The following is a 14,720-nucleotide window of genomic DNA, read 5'->3' on the forward strand; positions in this document are numbered from 1 at the left end:
ACAAAAACACACAAAACCACCCAAAAACCAAAAACCAAAACCCTCTCCAGCAAAATGATGGGACGCCAGTGTCTACTTGAACAGGTAATGTGCTCCCTGCAAAAGTTAATTTACAACTGCTCATTCATTCCATCTCACTCTTACAATGTGCCCTCCACTGTGCCAAGTCTGTGAAGCTATTATTTGTTCTTTAAAGGCACTCTTATTACGACCTTTGTTGCCACCATTACCTATTGTTGCCACTGAAATATGCAAGTCCTATCTCCTAGAGTCTAGCTTGTTTCTTCCCACAACCTACCATTGGGTGGTCCATTTTTGAGTACCAAACAGCCAAGTACATTCTGCCAGGGGGTGGGGAGCAGATGTAAAAGACAAAAGCCACAATCTAATCTAAACAGTTTATTTTCCAATAAGATGGAAGTTTACTAAATAATTACTATGCTGTATAATTTGTAAGGATAAAATATGACTATGGTAAGATAAAAAGGTAGGTAAAAGTCATGAACTTTCCAATAACTTCGGCCTCTATTCCTGTTTATCTAAATATCTAACTTTTGTTTCTTCTTTAAGGAAATTCTTTAAATTCTCATGCCTGTAACACTTCTAGTCATTGTAAAACCTCTTAGCCTACTTACAGCTTCAGTCAGCCAAGACCAAACACTTTCAGCTTTAGCAGTTCCACCCTTTTGGTGGTTTCGTTCATGGCCTATTATAACTAAGTCATTAACAGCTGAGGTTCTCTCAGCTAGCAACTACTGATCTCCTCTCAACAATCAAATTCAGGTAAGATCCCAAGTAGTCATTTCTCTAGCTAGACCCTAAGTGTTTTTACATTTTCTCTGACAGGTCAAAAAAAGAGAAGATAGAAAAAAGATCACCTCTTTTCCGTCATCCACCTGAGATCCTCTGACTCTCACCTTCCAACGGGAATCTGGTTGCCTAAGTTACTAAGTGTCTAACTAGGCTAGCTCCTACTCATTCTATGCAGCCCACTCCTTCAGCTTCCTCCATCTTTGTAATGAACAGCTAATTAGCATTGGAAAGATTGTCTTTAGCAAAGTAGACCTCTCCCAAGTTCTTAAACAGTTATGAAAAGATTGTAAAGACAATCCAAGACAAGATCAAGATCAGCAAGGTTTTTCGATAACAACCATATGGTAAATATTTTAGGCTTTGCAGGCCATAGGTGGTTTCTGTTGAGACCACTTGAGTCTTCCCTTGTAGCTTGAAAGGGGACATAGACAATATGTACCCAACCAAATAGGTTTGGCTACGTTCTAATAAAACTTTACTTGTGGGCTGGGCATGGTGGCTCAGGCCTGTAATCCTAGCACTCTGGGAGGCCGAGGCAGGAGAATCGCTCGAGGTCAGGAGTTCGAGATCAGCCTGAGCAAGTGCCAGACCCCATCTCTACTAAAAATAGAAAGAAATTATCTGGCCAACTAAAAATATATAGAAATAATTAGCTGGGCATGGTGGCGCATGCCTGTAGTCCCAGCTACTTGGGAGGCTGAGGCAGGAGGATTGCTTGAGCCCAGAAGTTTGAGGTTGCTGTAAGCTAGGCTGATGTCATGGCACTCTAGCCCAGGGAACAGAGCGAGACTCTGTCTCCAAAAAATAAAAATAAAAAAAAAATTTACTTGTGGACACTAAATTTCACAAAATTTAGTGTTAGGAAATATTCTTCTTCTAAAATTTTAATTTAAAACCATTCTTAACTCACAGGCAGCAGGCCACATTTGGCTTATAGGCCATAAATTACCAATCCCCACCATAGATGATTAAATGCCCAAGTATGCTACAATAGTAAAGTATATAATAATAAATAGTAATAGGTCAAACAAGAAAGATATCAGATGGGACCAAGAGTCAAAAGCTTCCTGGGAAAAGTGAGATTTGGGTTGGACCTTAAAGGAAGGGTAGAATATAAACAATTGGAGGAAGGGAGAGAAGAAGGAGGGAAAGATATGTCTCTGGTGTCTAAGTGATAACAAGAGAAAAAGGATGAAAGAAGACTCAGGTTTATGTTGGAGAAGTTATAAGAGATATGGGAGGGCCCTGAATATCAGAATAAGGAATTTAAACTTAACCCTCATACAAATAGTTTTTGATTCTTACAGGAGAAACACAGGACTGATTTGATAAGAGAAAGACTAAGAGCAGGGAGGCCAACACGGGGACATTGCAGTTGTACAAAGTGTAAGAGCCTGGGTGAGTGTAGTGACAGGAACAGAGGAGAAGGGATAGCATCAAGAAACATATGGCTTGGCCAGGCGCGGTGGCTCACGCCTGTAATCCTAGCCCTCTGAGAGGCCGAGGTGGGAGGATCGCTTGATCTCAGGAGTTTGAGACCAGCCTGAGCAACAGAGGGACCCAATCTTCACTAGAAACAGAAAAATTAGCCGGGCATCGTGGTGTGGGCCTGTAGTCCCAGCTACTCAGGAGGCTGAGGCAGGAGGATCGCTTGAGCCCAGGAGTTTGAGGTTGCTGTGAGCTAGGCTGACACCATAGCACTCTATTCAGGGAAATGGAGTGAGACTCTGTCTCCAGAAAAAAAGAAGAAACACATGGCTTAAGAAATCTATAAGAATTGGTGACTAAAAAGAGTTAGGGGAGGATTCAAAGTGACTTGGAGTTCAAGACCGAAAAATTGGGAAAATTATTCAATCATTTATTATGCACAAATTATGGCTGGGACCTATGCTAGGTGTTGGGATAGAAAAACCCACATGACACAGAGCTTACAGTCCAGTGGGGGGAGACAGTCACATGAGTGCAAAGGTATGATATCGTTATAGGTGCCGTGATAGAAGTCTGGGCAAGTGCAGTGGGAGTGCAGAGGAAGGAAAAGAATGAGATTTAATCTACAGAGGTATCAGAAGTGACAACTAAAATCAGTAAAATTTCATGGAGGTAGAATTGTAGGCTTTCGAGGTATTCACATATTGAGATGATGATAAATGAAATAAAGCATATGAAGGTACTCTGTAAACTGTGATGTTAAAATGTTAGCTATGTTTACTGTTTTACCAGTGCCTTGTAAATAAATGAACTATTAGGAAGGAACATAGAGGAAGGGTAGGAAGGTTAAGATCAAGCCTTAGGAAAAAAACCCATAGTTTTTCCTAACCCATGGCCCTAGGAAAAAGAAGAATCCATTAGAGGAGAAAGAAAAAGAACTATTAGAAATAAAACTGGAGGACCAAGAATGCATGACATCATAGAGGTTAGGGAGAAAAAGAGTTTCAAAGAAGAGAAAGTGGTTGTCAGGAGGTCAAAAGCAACAGGGAGGTTGATTGGGAGAAACATAAGAGAAAGCCCACTGAATTCAATAGACCACAGGAGATCACTGGTGGATTTAAAGAAAGAAAATTAAAACCAGATTACAAGACTCAAAGGAAAAGAACGCTTCCTGCTCAAAGAAGTATTTGTGCCAGAACCTGGGGTGCCAAACAGGACGGAACAGGCCCATCCTGGAAATTTGGCTCAATGGATACCTGACTGAGGTCAGCCAGATATCAAATGCAAACATGGCAGGTAGCAACAGCAGGTGGCAACAGTTCAGAAAGGAGTCAGGAATCAGACTAGTAGACTAATGGGAATCCCAGAGAATCAGGAGAGCAAAGGATAATAGGCTCTGAAAGACACCAGCTAAAAGGGAAATAGAAAAGTATTCAGATGATATCATGTAACCTACAGTGCTAGCAAAATGGCAGACATGAAGTAAATACCCATTAAATATTTATTGAATGAACAAATGTATTAACTCACAAATAATAGCATTTGATGCCACGTGGAAAGAGCATGAGTTTGAAATCAGACCTTAATTCATATCCTAGCCCATTTATTCACTCCATAACATTTAGTATATGTTCCTGGAGTACAAGGGACCCTAAGGATTCAAAAAACAAACATGTAGCCCTTGACTTCATCAAGGCGGGTTGACAGAGTCAGAAAGAAACCGATAATTCTTCCATAATGTGGTTCATCAAGGTTGGTTAACAGAGTCAGAAAGAAACAGGTAATTCTTCCACAATGTGGTAAGTGCTGCAATAAATGTGTGCCCAGAGGTGTAGCTCTAAACCACAGGCTCCCAGAGGAGATCTGCTGCACTCGGGCCTGAAGGGCCCAGAGGATCAGGAGGAACAGGGGAGGAAGGTTTGGAAGTGGGAATATGTGAAGTGATTCCAGACAGATGAAACAACAAGGACAGATGTTCAGAGGTGAGCGAGCACAGCTTGTTCAGGGAACTCTAAAGGCTTAAGCACATCTAGAGCCAAAGTGTGATGTGCTAGGTCAGGGGAAGGACGTGGAGATAGAATAGATGAGGCCAGAGTGATTAAATGGGGGCCAGATCAGAAAGGACTTTTTAAGACATGCTGAAGAGATTGGATTTTATCCTAAAGGTGATGGAAAGCAAATGAAGAATTTTAAGCAGGGGAGAGACATGATCAAATTTGCATTTTAGAAATAGCAATAGTGTAGAGGATGGGTTGGAAGGAGATGAGGCTGGGAGTGGGGAGAATAATTTAATAGGCAAAGCAGCAATAAGTGGAAAATGATGAGGGCCCAAACTCAGCTAAGAGGTGGTGGGCATGTAGAGGTCAGAAGATAGGAATGACAGGTTATGGCATCTGGTTATTTTTAGGAAATGGGGGAGAGAAAGGAGGATAGGTGATGCCCCAGTTCCTGGCTTGGCATCTGGAAGAGGGTAGCAGTAGAGGGGAAGGAAAGGAAGAGGATAAGAGAACGAACATGTATTGATTTCCTTTCATGTTCCAAGCACTGTGTAAGGAATTTTACATGTATTACTTTATTTAATCTTCACAACAAACCTGGATAATGGGTGTTATTACTCTTTTTTCCAGGTAAGAAAACTGAAATACAGAGAGCTTAACCGACTAGGTCACAACCAACACAGATGTTTTTCAGACCCTAGCTTGGAAGAGGGTGAGGACATCAGTTAATCCTGGAAGCCTGTTCACCATGGATGCCAGGAGAATCCTGCAGCAGATTCCAGTCTCAGTCTGCTTTATGGGAGAGCCCCTGAAGCTGAGGAGCATTTCTGTACACAGAAGAGCAAGCTCAGAGAGGTCTGCCCCAAGTCAACCCCATCTCAAAGAACTTCAAGTTGGACTTCTCCAAGAAGAACAAGGCTTGAGATAATCCCTGGACCAGAATATCTTTCTGTGTCTAGCCTCTCTCTAAACACTCAGTGCTGTTCTAGGAAGAAGAGGTATGCCTCCTTTCCCTGGTCTGGGGTTGGCCTGATTCTCAGAGCCCCCTGGAGCTGAGTCTCCGTCATGGCAAACAATTAGGGAAGTGGCAAAAAAAAGTAATTCAGCTAGCAAGAGCCAGAGTCAGAATTTGAACCCAAGTCTATGTGACTCCAAATCCCACATTCTTTCCACTTTCACATGTTGGGGTAGTTAGCAAGTTAGGCAATATAGGAGAGGTTGGTTTGTGGGGAAGGTTAGCAATGAGCTCCATTTAGACATATTGAATTTGAGATGTCTGTGACATCCAAGTGCAGTCATCTAATAAACTGCTGGATATGTTGGTCTTTATACAAGTTATTTAAACTCTCCGAGCCTTGGTTTTCTTATCTGTAAAATGGTGATATTACCTGTCTTACACAGTTAACACAGGTAAGGATTCTTACATAGTACTCTACTCATATTGGGAACTCCAGAAGAATAAATGAAGCAATTAATACCTATAATATCATACATAATCTTCTCCACAAAATTTAGAGCTTGATCATATATTTCCTTTAAGATCTAGGAGTTCAACTTATTTATTCAGTCCCATAATTAGATTGTAAATGTCTCTATAATAGGGATTCTCTCTTTTGTCCCTCCTCATGGTAACTAATGACAGAATGGACACTTGATAACTTATTGCTAAATTGTCAACTGTGGAAATGATCAGGGCTCTCTTCCTGTAGTCCCTCTCTCAGTTGGTGGTACCACCATCCATTCAATCATCCATGCTAGAAACCTTGAGTCATCTTTAACCACTCTTCTTTCTCAACCCAGACATTCAAGTAGTCACCAAATTCCAATGATTTCACTTCCCATGTATTTCTCAAAACCCTCTTCTCCCCTACATCCTACCACTATCCTAGCTCAGGTTTAATCTTCTCTCATCTACATTATGGCGTAAGTTTTCTAACTGATCTCTTTGCTTCCAGTCCTGCTCACTCAAATCCATCTTTCCAATAACCAGCAGAGTAAGATATCTAGAATACAGATCTGACCAGCTTACCCTTTAAAAGCTTCTTGATGGACTCAAATTGCTTAACCTGAAACATGAGGTCTCCTGTGATCTGGGCCTGCCTACAGTTCAGCCCCATATCACATCTCCCTAGCCTTGTCTCTGCTCACTCCCAACCTGAAATGTTATGCACCATTTGTGGTTCTATCATATGTACCTTTTTTTTGGGGGGGGGGGGGTTGGTCTTTTTGGGACAGAGACTTACTCTGTTGCCTGGGCTAATAGTGCAATGGCGTCATCATAGCTCATGGCAACCTTAAACTCCTGGGTTCAAGCAACCCTCCTCTCAAGTAGCTGGCACTATGCCACCATGCCTGGCTAACTTTTAAAATATTCTGTAGAGATGGCATCTTGTTATGTTGCTCAGGCTGGTCTCGAACTTCTGCCTCAAATGATCCTCCTGCCTCGGCCTCCCAAAGTGCTAGGATTACCGGCATCAGCCATCAAGCCCTGCCATATGTAACTTTTTGTATCTGGCTTCTTGAACTTCTCAGATTGCACCCTCTGCCTGGACTGCCTTTTATTTTCCCCTGGCTAACTCTTCATTATCCTTTAAAAATCAATTCAGTTCTCCCTCCTCCAGGAAGACTTTCCTGCCTCCTTCTCAACATCCTCTTGCCAAAGCAGGGTTATTTGCCCCTCTTCTGTGGTCCCTTAATGCTCTGTGCACAGCACCATCCTTAATCTGACTATATTTCTTTATATCTGTTTAAAGATCTTCCTATCCCACTAGCATTTAAACTCCATGAGGGCAGGAGAGCATCTTATTCATCTTTTTATTCCTAGTATCTAACATATAATAGGTAGGTTATCAGTCAATATTTGATTAATAAATTAGTGTGAATTCTCAGAGTCACAAAGACACCAACAGATATACACACATAAATATGCTTACCATCTCCCAAAGAACCGATCCAAGCATCTGTGCTCTCTGGAATTCAGCTTATTTCAAAATGCAAAGTTATGCATAGCTTGATGCTATACCGCTTGAGATTAAGGGTTCTACCAATTCATTCTGGGAACCTAAACAAGGCTCTTTATGACTCAGTCTCCTCTCTCTCTGTGTCTGTGTCTGTGTGTTTATGACTCTGCACTTGGGGTTTTTAACTCATCTTTAGAGAAACATTAATTAAATTGAACTCTAAACTGAAGCAGAAGACATGATAGCAAAAAAAAAAAAAAAAGGAAAAAGAAAAATAAATGCTTATTGCTAGTAGGAAAAGACTATAATATACAAACAGCAAACACCCAGAAAAATCGGCAGTGAGAATAATCTTCCTTTCTTTTTTCTTCTTTTCTTTTTTTAGGAGACAGGGTCTTAAAACACAGGCTCTGTCACCCATGCTGGAGTGTGATGGTGTGATCATAGCTAACTGCAGCCTCTAACTCCTGGCTCAAGTGATCCTCCTGCCTCAGCACCCCCAGTAGCTGGGACTACAGGCACACACCACCACACCTGGCTAATTTGTCTTATTTTTTTTTTTAGGGCTGGGGGTCTCACTGTGTTGCCCAGGCTGGTCTCAAACTTCTGGCTTCAAATAATCCTCCACCTCGGCCTCCCAAAGTGCTGGGATTACAGGTATGAGCCACCATACCCTGCTGAATCTTTCTGATTGAAAGACTGAGACTTTGGACTTTATTCCAGTTTGTATGGGGCCAGATTTATCTAACATAGATTTATCCAACATATTGCTCATCCCCAAAACATCCAAATATTTTGAAAAGACTTTTTCTGTTCATAGATGTTGGGGGAGCAGATAGATAGATAGACGGATAGACACAAACACACTTATAAAAATATTCTCCAGTGATGATGGTGAAGCACTAGACAACTCCAGTGAAGACTTATACTTTTGAATCTTAAACTTATTCATCTTATTAGTTAGAAGTTCTTTAAATTGACTCCAGACAGAACTAGGTACATAGTTTGGGGAGCCCAACTTAAAATTAAAATGTAGGGCCCTTTGTTCAAAACTCATTAAGTATTTCAATACAGCACCAGTAGAGCACTGAACCAAGCATGAGAGTCCTCTGAATGCAGTGTCTTGTGCAACTGCACACAAAAAGCCAGCTCTCATGCAAAAGTTCCCAAATCAACCCTAACTACCTTTAATGAGAGGTCACTCTGGTTTGTTTATTTATCTTAAATATTCCCTCCCCCCCCTTTTTTTTTTAGAGATGGGCTCTTACTATGTTGTCCAACCTGGCCTTGAACTCCCAGGCTCAAGTGATCCTCCTGCCTCAGCCTCCTGAGTAGCTGGGACTACAGGCTTGTGCCACAGTTTCCTGAGGTAACTCTGATTTAATTCTCAGCACTCTCTAGTTAGGAAGTGGGATCCTTTCTAACTATTTATATAGGCTCTTTTTTTTTTTTTTTTTTTTTTTAGACAAGGTCTTATTCTGTTGCCCAGGCTGGAGTACAGTGGCATGATCATAGCTCACTGCAACCCTGAAGTCCTGGGCTCAAGAGATCTTACGGCCTCAGCCTCCTAAGTAACTGGGACTACAGGCATGTGCCAGCACACACCTGGCTAGTTTTTTAACTTTTGTAGAGATGGGGTCTTGCTGTGTTGCCCAGGCTAGTCTCAAACTCCTGGCCTCAAGCAGTCCTCCTGCCTTAGCATCCCAGAGCGGTAGGATTACAGGCATGAGACACCTCGCCCAGCCTGCATAGGCTCTTAATTAGACCCCAGTCTCTTTTTAAGAACTTTCCTTTTGGGAGCTTTGTGCAACTATTATACCTATTCTTTTACTACTGACATACTGCGTGTGAAAAAGCTTGCTGGGTGTCTCCATCTCTCTCTCTCTCTGTCTCACTTCCCAGTTTGTCTGGGATCCATGTACAAAAGAGGCTGCAGATCAAAGCCTCTAATGAGTCATGAGGTCCCTGCCCACAAAAGTCCCTCCCCATGTGCCACCAACCAGCACCTTGGGCACGCTGGGAAAACCTCCTACCCAGCCTTTGCCCTGAGTCCAGGGTCTGCACTCTAACTTCATAGTCACTGAGAGCAACTGGAAGGCACATACCACAGACTCTTGTTTTCTGGGTACTGAGGGCCATAATCCCTAACTCCAATCACTGGCAACTGCTGACATCAAAGGGAAAGCACGGTCAGCGGGGGAGTTTGGGAAGGGGCATTCCACACCAGCTTCTGTGGCCTGCGGATGACATGCTGCCTGAGAGAAGCAGGTAGGAAATCTGGGAGGCCAGAGACTAAACACAATGAACTACAGGTAATGCTGGGGATCAGGTCCAGGGCAGGTTTGGGAAGAGACTCTGCAAAAGGGAGAGAAGAAGGTTGGTGAGAAGAGGGTCAAGTGTTAACCCCTTCCACATTCAGGGATCTGTGACAGCCACCTGAATACCTGAAGCCATGGCCAGCTGGGAAGATGAGCCAAAGAACTGTGTGGTATGTGGAGACCGAGCCACAGGCTATCACTTCCATGCCCTGACTTGTGAGAGTTGCAAGGGTTTCTTCAGGTGAGAGCCTACTCCTCAATAGAAACCACCCCCCCAAAACTGCCTGTCGGTTAGCCTCTAAACCCTGGCACATGCCCAAGCTCGTCCAGCTACATTACTCCTCTATCTTAGAGTCTACCCTGTAGCTAGCACCCTACATCTTGCTAACCATGACACTGTATAAACTGGTGGCATAATAACAGAGAGAAGGCCAAATGTTTGTCTGATAGACATAGCACATTAGTCAAGAGTACACATGAGCTCACTACCTGCAAAGCACCAACCTAGTACTACATCAACCAGGCTTTCTTGTGTGATCTTGTGTCCCGATGGAAATGTTTGAGATGTGTAGGACTCTACCCACCCCAGGGACCTTTGGGCACTGCTCAGATTAGCCCATGTTACCAGATTCCCAAGTCTTTTATACCATGTCATCTTAGCCCCTCATATATCCACCTGCCTGTTCACTGCCACCCCAGACCCTAATAACGTCTCTGTCTCTCACAGACGAACAGTCAACAAAAGCACTCGTCTTACCTGCCCCTTTGCTGGAAGCTGTGAGGTCAGCAAGGCCCAGAGGCGCCACTGCCCAGCCTGCAGGTTGCGGAAGTGCCTAGATGCTGGCATGAGGAAAGACAGTGAGTTGGCCCCCTACCATCTCCCAAACCCACTGACTATGCTTCTCTGCTTTGTCCTTATTCCCAACAGTGCGTACTGCACACAGCGGGCAGAGCAGGCTTTTTGAAACTAATCGCATTGAACTCCTTGTTCTGCTGCTTTCCACCCTTCTCACTACTGCACTTGACTGGTCTTAAAAAAAAAAAAAAAAGAAAGAAAGAAACTATTCAGATCATGTCACTATTCTGCTCAAAACCTCCAATGGCTCCCAATCTCAAAGGACATGATCTCATGGTCTAGCTCCCCCACACCAGCTTTCAGACTTTTTTTTTTTTTTTTGAGACAGAGTCTCGCTCTGTTGCCCAGGCTAGAGTGAGTGCCGTGGCGTCAGCCTAGCTCACAGCAACCTCAAACTCCTGGGCTTAAGGGATCCTCCTGTCTCAGCCTCCCGAGTAGCTGGGACTACAGGCATGCACCACCATGCCCGGCTAATTTTTTCTATATATATTTTTAGCTGTCCATATAATTTCTTTCTATTTTTAGTAGAGGTGGGGTCTCGCTCTTGCTCAGGCTGGTCTCGAACTCCTGAGCTCAAACGATCCGCCCACCTCGGCCTCCCAGAGAGCTAGGATTACAGGCGTGAGCCACTGCGCCCGGCCAGCTTTCAGACTTTATTTCCTACTCTTTCCCCCTTGCTCAATCCATTCTAGTCACACTGACTTTAGCGCCATCCTTGAACACACCAAGCATACCCTTTCCCAGGACTTTCGCACTTGACATTCCCTCTACCTGAACTTCTCTTCTCCTACATGTTCACATAGCTAGCTTTTTCTTTTCTATCTCTTAAGTATAGTGCCTGTCACCTAGCAGGTCTTAACAAATTGAATTAATGCTTTCTCTGTGCCACATAACTACACTATGCTCCCAACAGACAATGTAAGTGAAGTTCACAGAAGTCAATTTGCCCAAGTCCATTCAGCTAAGAAGTTATACAGCCAGTATTCAAAATCGAGTCTCTCTAACTCCCGAATGTTTGCTTATCCCATGATATCATACTACTTTACAATATGGAAGGGTGGAGAGGAAACTGTAGAAGTCAAAAGATCTTGGTTTGAATTCAAGCTACATTACTTATTTTGTGGACCTGTTACTGGAATCTAAGCCTGTTTATGTTTCTGAAAAATATGAATATTACTTGCCCTGTCTACCATAGGGCTATTTCAGCCGGGAGATTCAACCTCAGAACCTTTCATATTATAATGCTATGCAAACATAAGGTGATGCTTTAGGTATCAAGACCCCTCCCTCTTCAATGTTCCCCCAGAAGCCAAAAATGTCTCCTCACACCTTTGCCACTCTACTCTCCACCCTTCCCTTCCTTCCGTGCACTGTTTTCTGCTACTGTGTCTCACAGGCCAGTGAAAGTGTGCAGGAATCCCTGCCTCCGGGTGGCGCTAGGACTTCAGCCAAGCCCAAGGAAGCCCCAGGAACTCTCCTCCCTCCCCCACCCTTCAGGGCGGCTGAGGGGCCCCAGATCAGGAACTGGCAGAGAGAGGTGCTGTCAGCTGGTCTCAATAGCTTTGTCACATCTCTTGCTTGGCACAGTGATACTGTCAGCAGAAGCCCTGGCGTTGCGGCGAGTGAAGCAGGCCCAGCGGCGGGCACAGCAGGCACCTATGCAGCTGAGTAAGGAACAGGAAGAGCTGATCCGGACACTCCTAGGAGCCCACACTCGCCACATGGGCACCATGTTTGAACACTTTGTGCACTTCAGGGTGAGCATTTACAGGACTTGGGCCGGAATATGAGCAAAAGGGTGCCAAAGGAGGCTGGCCTGAGGGAGAGGGCTGTGTGCTATGCACCAGTACAGAGGACAGGGCTTCTCCAAAACCCCTGGGAGGAGCCCCGGCAGGCTCCTCAGCAAGGAACCCTTTTAAGATAAAGCAGGTGAGACCTAAAGGAGGGCCTTGGGCCAGGGCCCCTCACTCACATTCTGATCTTTGCAGCCTCCAGCTTATCTATTCATCCATCACCAGCCCTCGCCCGCCCTGGCCCCTTTACTGCCCCTGCTCATGCACTTTGCAGACATCAACACTTTCATGGTACAGCAAATCATCAAATTCACCAAGGACCTGCCCCTCTTCCGGTGAGTGACTTCTGCTCATCTTTTAGGAAGCAAACACTTAAGTAAACTATACATCCAACTACTCACAAAAGTCATTGACCAAAGATTAACATCCCTCAGCCTTTCCAAGCACCAGGTCTCAAATTCTCAGCTTTGTCTTTAATTGTGTCAGTCAGGATTAGGAGTTCCTCTCCCTCTCTGAAGTTGGGGCTTGAGTCTAAAGTGCCCTTGTTTCCTGTCCCCACAGGTCCCTGCCCATGGAGGACCAGATCTCCCTTCTCAAGGGAGCAGCTGTGGAAATCGTTCACATCGCACTCAATTCCACTTTCTGTCTCCAAACACAAAACTTCCTCTGTGGGCCTCTTCGCTACACGATGGAAGATGCAGCCCACGGTGAGATGGTGCTAGAGCAGGAGAGGGCATGTGTCCTTGTGGTATGGCATGTGGTCGGGTGACCTGGAGACTCCTAAACCTAGTGTCTCCCACAGTGGGGTTCCAGGTAGAGTATTTGGAGTTGGTCTTTCGCTTCCACGGGACACTGCGGCAACTGCAGCTTCGGGAGCCTGAGTATGTGCTCTTGGCTGCCATGGCCCTCTTCTCTCCTGGTGAGCATCTCCCAAAGCCCAGAAACTTTTCTCCACCACATCTGCCCAAACTCTCAGCTCCTCAAGTCCATCCATCTCAGGCCTTCTAGCCTTCAAACCTGCAGAGTAGGTCTACACCAGCCTCAGCCTCCAGGACACTGTGCAGGCCTTCCCCTTCCCCCCACCTTGTCCTTCCCAGCTCCCTATCTTACAGACCGGCCTGGAGTTACCCAGAGAGAGGAGATTGACCAGCTGCAAGAGGAGGTGGCACTGACTCTGCAAAGCTACATCAAGGGCCATCAGCCAAAACCCCGGAATCGGTACAGTGGGAGACTGGGAGCTTAGAGGACACACTGAGGCAGTAAGGGGTTAGAAAAACACTGAGCTTGGGAGGAATGTTTTTTACTGTCCTTTCCTTAGGGAAACTAGGTCTCTTTTGGTCTATACCATCCCAGTCTCACATAGTTCCAGCATCCAAATTGCTCTTACTGCTGTTTCATCTCACTTTTTCCAGATTTTTTTATTCAGTAGAGATGCAAAGTAGTAGCTCACAGGCTGTGTATAATAGCATTCCTGAGATTGATGACATCCATCACCTCACTAGTCCAACCTCTCCAGACTAAAGCAGATTTTTAAGAGTCTTGTTCATTCTTCCCCCCCGGCCCTTCCTCTCCTCTCCATTGGACCAATTCCTTCAATTTTTCATTTCCTTTGAAGTTGTGGTCATTCATAGTTTCATGGCCAAAGCCAGTTCCTGGTTCAATAGTCCATGATCTTTCCAGCCTTTGAGGTATGCACCACTTCCTCCATGAGGCAGTTTGGCCAGAAAGGGGACACTTTATACTATAGAACACACCCACCTTCTAGAATCTGCTCTAGCTAGACCCTCATGTTCCATACAGTTGAAATTCTAGCTAAGTCTGGGGCTTTCTTCACACTTGGCCCTCAAAGCTCTGGGTTCAGGAAAAATGGGCATGATCAAAGATGATAGTGTCAGACAGAGGGCCCCCTGGGGGACCTTTGGGATCTTTGATAAATTTGTCATATCAGAGGATGATTTTCTCTAATGTTCAGACCCAGTTTCACTTAGGGACAGTTGAGGGGATCAAGGCCTCAAGACAAGACTCCCAGCTGCTTTTTTTCCCTCCAATTTTTCTGGTGACCACACTACTTCCTCCAAAGGTTTCTATATGCGAAGCTGGTAGGCCTGTTAGTTGAGCTTCGGAGCATTAACGACGGATATGGGTACCAAATCCAGCGCATCCAGGGATTGCCTGCCATGATGCCCCTGCTCCAGGAGATCTGCAGCTGAGGCCCAGACTCACCCCCTTCCCCAGCTCACCTGGGGCACACTGGACTGGAAAGAGAAAAATGCTGTGACCAGAGATTGGGCCCAGGAGAAAGGGAGCCCAGTGGTTGCAATGAAAGTCTAAAGCAATAACTGCCTCTTCATGCAGTCATGGGGGTAGTGTGTGTTGGGAGCAGGGTGACTGTGGGAATAAAGTTGTTCTCTGGAAGCACAGAAGATGGGGAAGGAGGAAGCCTCAGGGCTAAGAGGTAATGAAGCTCCTTCTGGGAATAGGTGGGCCCTGCTTTCTGAGGCCAGAGATTTGGCCCTTCAGCCCTACTTTTCTAGCCTTGGGAGGCTCTGGGATGG

General features: G+C 44.8%; 1 protein-coding gene across 13 annotated transcripts; it reads left to right on the forward strand.

The window, feature by feature from the left end:
- Positions 1 to 9,262: 9,262 nt before the first annotated feature.
- NR1I3 (nuclear receptor subfamily 1 group I member 3) lies at positions 9,263 to 14,443 on the forward strand. 13 transcript variants are annotated; one of them, XM_069480305.1, is made up of 9 exons: positions 9,263 to 9,466; positions 9,618 to 9,757; positions 10,244 to 10,374; positions 11,960 to 12,129; positions 12,361 to 12,500; positions 12,727 to 12,872; positions 12,956 to 13,084; positions 13,263 to 13,383; positions 14,246 to 14,375. In XM_069480305.1, the coding sequence occupies exons 2-9, from the start codon at positions 9,651 to 9,653 to the stop codon at positions 14,373 to 14,375; spliced, it is 1,074 nt and encodes a 357-aa protein (XP_069336406.1). In that variant the 5' UTR covers positions 9,263 to 9,466; positions 9,618 to 9,650. The 13 variants fall into 13 exon arrangements, with proteins under 13 accessions (XP_069336406.1, XP_069336408.1, XP_069336407.1 ...); XM_069480307.1 differs by having other exon boundaries at positions 13,278 to 13,383; XM_069480306.1 differs by having other exon boundaries at positions 12,968 to 13,084.
- Positions 14,444 to 14,720: the final 277 nt, after the last annotated feature.

This window comes from Eulemur rufifrons, chromosome 8 (genome assembly GCF_041146395.1).
Source record: "Eulemur rufifrons isolate Redbay chromosome 8, OSU_ERuf_1, whole genome shotgun sequence".
Classification (NCBI taxonomy): Eukaryota; Metazoa; Chordata; class Mammalia; order Primates; family Lemuridae; genus Eulemur; species Eulemur rufifrons.